Source organism: Plasmodium cynomolgi, chromosome 14, assembly GCF_000321355.1.
Source record: "Plasmodium cynomolgi strain B DNA, chromosome 14, whole genome shotgun sequence".
Classification (NCBI taxonomy): Eukaryota; Apicomplexa; class Aconoidasida; order Haemosporida; family Plasmodiidae; genus Plasmodium; species Plasmodium cynomolgi.
Window position 1 is genome coordinate 321,321 of NC_020407.1, and position 1,729 is coordinate 323,049.

General features: G+C 35.4%; 1 protein-coding gene across 1 annotated transcript; it reads right to left on the bottom strand.

Annotated features, from left to right (window-relative positions):
• Positions 1–152: 152 nt before the first annotated feature.
• On the bottom strand, positions 153–1,064 carry PCYB_141620 (hypothetical protein; the record flags this gene model as incomplete). Its single annotated transcript, XM_004224633.1, has 2 exons — positions 153–363; positions 394–1,064. The coding sequence occupies 2 exons, from the start codon at positions 1,062–1,064 to the stop codon at positions 153–155; spliced, it is 882 nt and encodes a 293-aa protein (XP_004224681.1).
• Positions 1,065–1,729: the final 665 nt, after the last annotated feature.

Below are 1,729 nucleotides of genomic sequence, written 5' to 3' on the forward strand. Positions count from 1 at the left end.
CTGATATTAGGGGAAAAATGTATAAACGCACGTGCGCACAGCAAGCGCATGTACATATATACACAACGTATGCATAGCTTTAAATTTAAATTAAAATTTGTATTTCGTTCACTTCGACGGAATGGAACGATTGCGAAACTTGTTTATAAGAACTACAAAAATTTCGTAATAATTACTTGATAATTTTTGACATGAACAAATAACTTCCCATAATGCGGAAATTTATTGATCAAAACTGTGTCATTATTTTTTTCATCATACTTGTATATAATCGTATGATTTGTTGACTTGTCTGAATTAATTTGCACGATTTTGTTTTTTGTGAATTTTTCTAAAAAATCCACCAAATTCTCCGTAACACAACTAAAATGAATGTTGTTAAAGTATACGTACGTTACTAGGTGCTCGATTTCTTCAAGTTTGATGTCTAACGGGTTAATTGAATATTTATTTATATTTTCAATAATTTCGACGGGGCCATCGTCACTATGGCTACTCCTTTCATCAATGTTCATCTTACGTATATTTCCGCACTTCCCATAACCATTATTCATATCATATTTCACACCATTTGGATGGTATCCTACATTTCCGTTTTCTCCCCCTCCTTTCAACGCACTGCTATTTTTAGAAAGTATACCTTTCTCAGCAGCGTTGTCGGGTTCCAAGAGGGTTCCACCACTGCTATTCGTTCTCTCTCCGCCCTGTTCTTGTTCCTTCTTTTCTTTTCCCTTTTCAACTAATTCCACCTCCTCTTCTTCCTCATCCTCCTCGCTTGATATATCTTCATCGTCACTACTCATCCAGTCATATCTTTTTTTCTTTTTATTATTTCCATTCTCGGTGATAGTTTCATCACCACCTACAGCCATGCTGGATGCGTCATTTTTTTCCTCCTCTTGATTTACCTCCTCGTCCTCTTTTTCCAAATCGGCCCTTTCCTGCTCTTCCAAATTGTTTAGGCAGTCTAAATCAATTTCTTCTGAATCGTCATCTAATTCCTCGATCCATTTTTTTTTCTTTTTCTGTTTTTGGGCTTCACCAAGTTTCCTTTTTCCTAGCATTTTCTAATTTGTTCATTCAAAACATTGTCATGCAAGTGTATATATGTATAGGTGTTGTTGGCGAGTGCGCGTACACTATATGTGGGGGGCACGCGTGGGCACAAGGGCGTATGTACCCATATGCGCATGGACATGTACGATGCACGCGTATGATGAACATGTGCGTCTGTGCCCATCCACATGCAAAGCAACAAACGTGAATTAATTCATCGTTTCGCACAAAAAAGTGCTAACATGTAGTTAGTGTTACTAAGTAATAAAAAATGAGACAAAACCTAAGGGCGCTTTTTAAAAGTAGGCTATCGTACTGAATTATTCATGGATTAAAAAAATAGGCAAAGTTAAAAGAAAGCGGAGTTATTTTAATGGTAATCTAATCGCATGGGGTGGGGCCACAGTTATATGTATCATGCGCTTTATTCGCTATGTAACGTATTATGTACGTAGTGGTTATGTGGCTCCTATACATGTTTAAAAAAAATATAAGCCCGTTATTTCTTCGTATAATGTTGAAAAGGCTCTATTTTTAAGTATGAACTTGTTGAATTAAAAAAAAAAAAGATAATCATGCAAATGTAGTTACCTTAATTGTTCTCTATACTTCGAATATTTCACGTTCCTTGCTTATTTTTTGCGTATTTTATTTGTTTTTTTTTTTTTTTTTT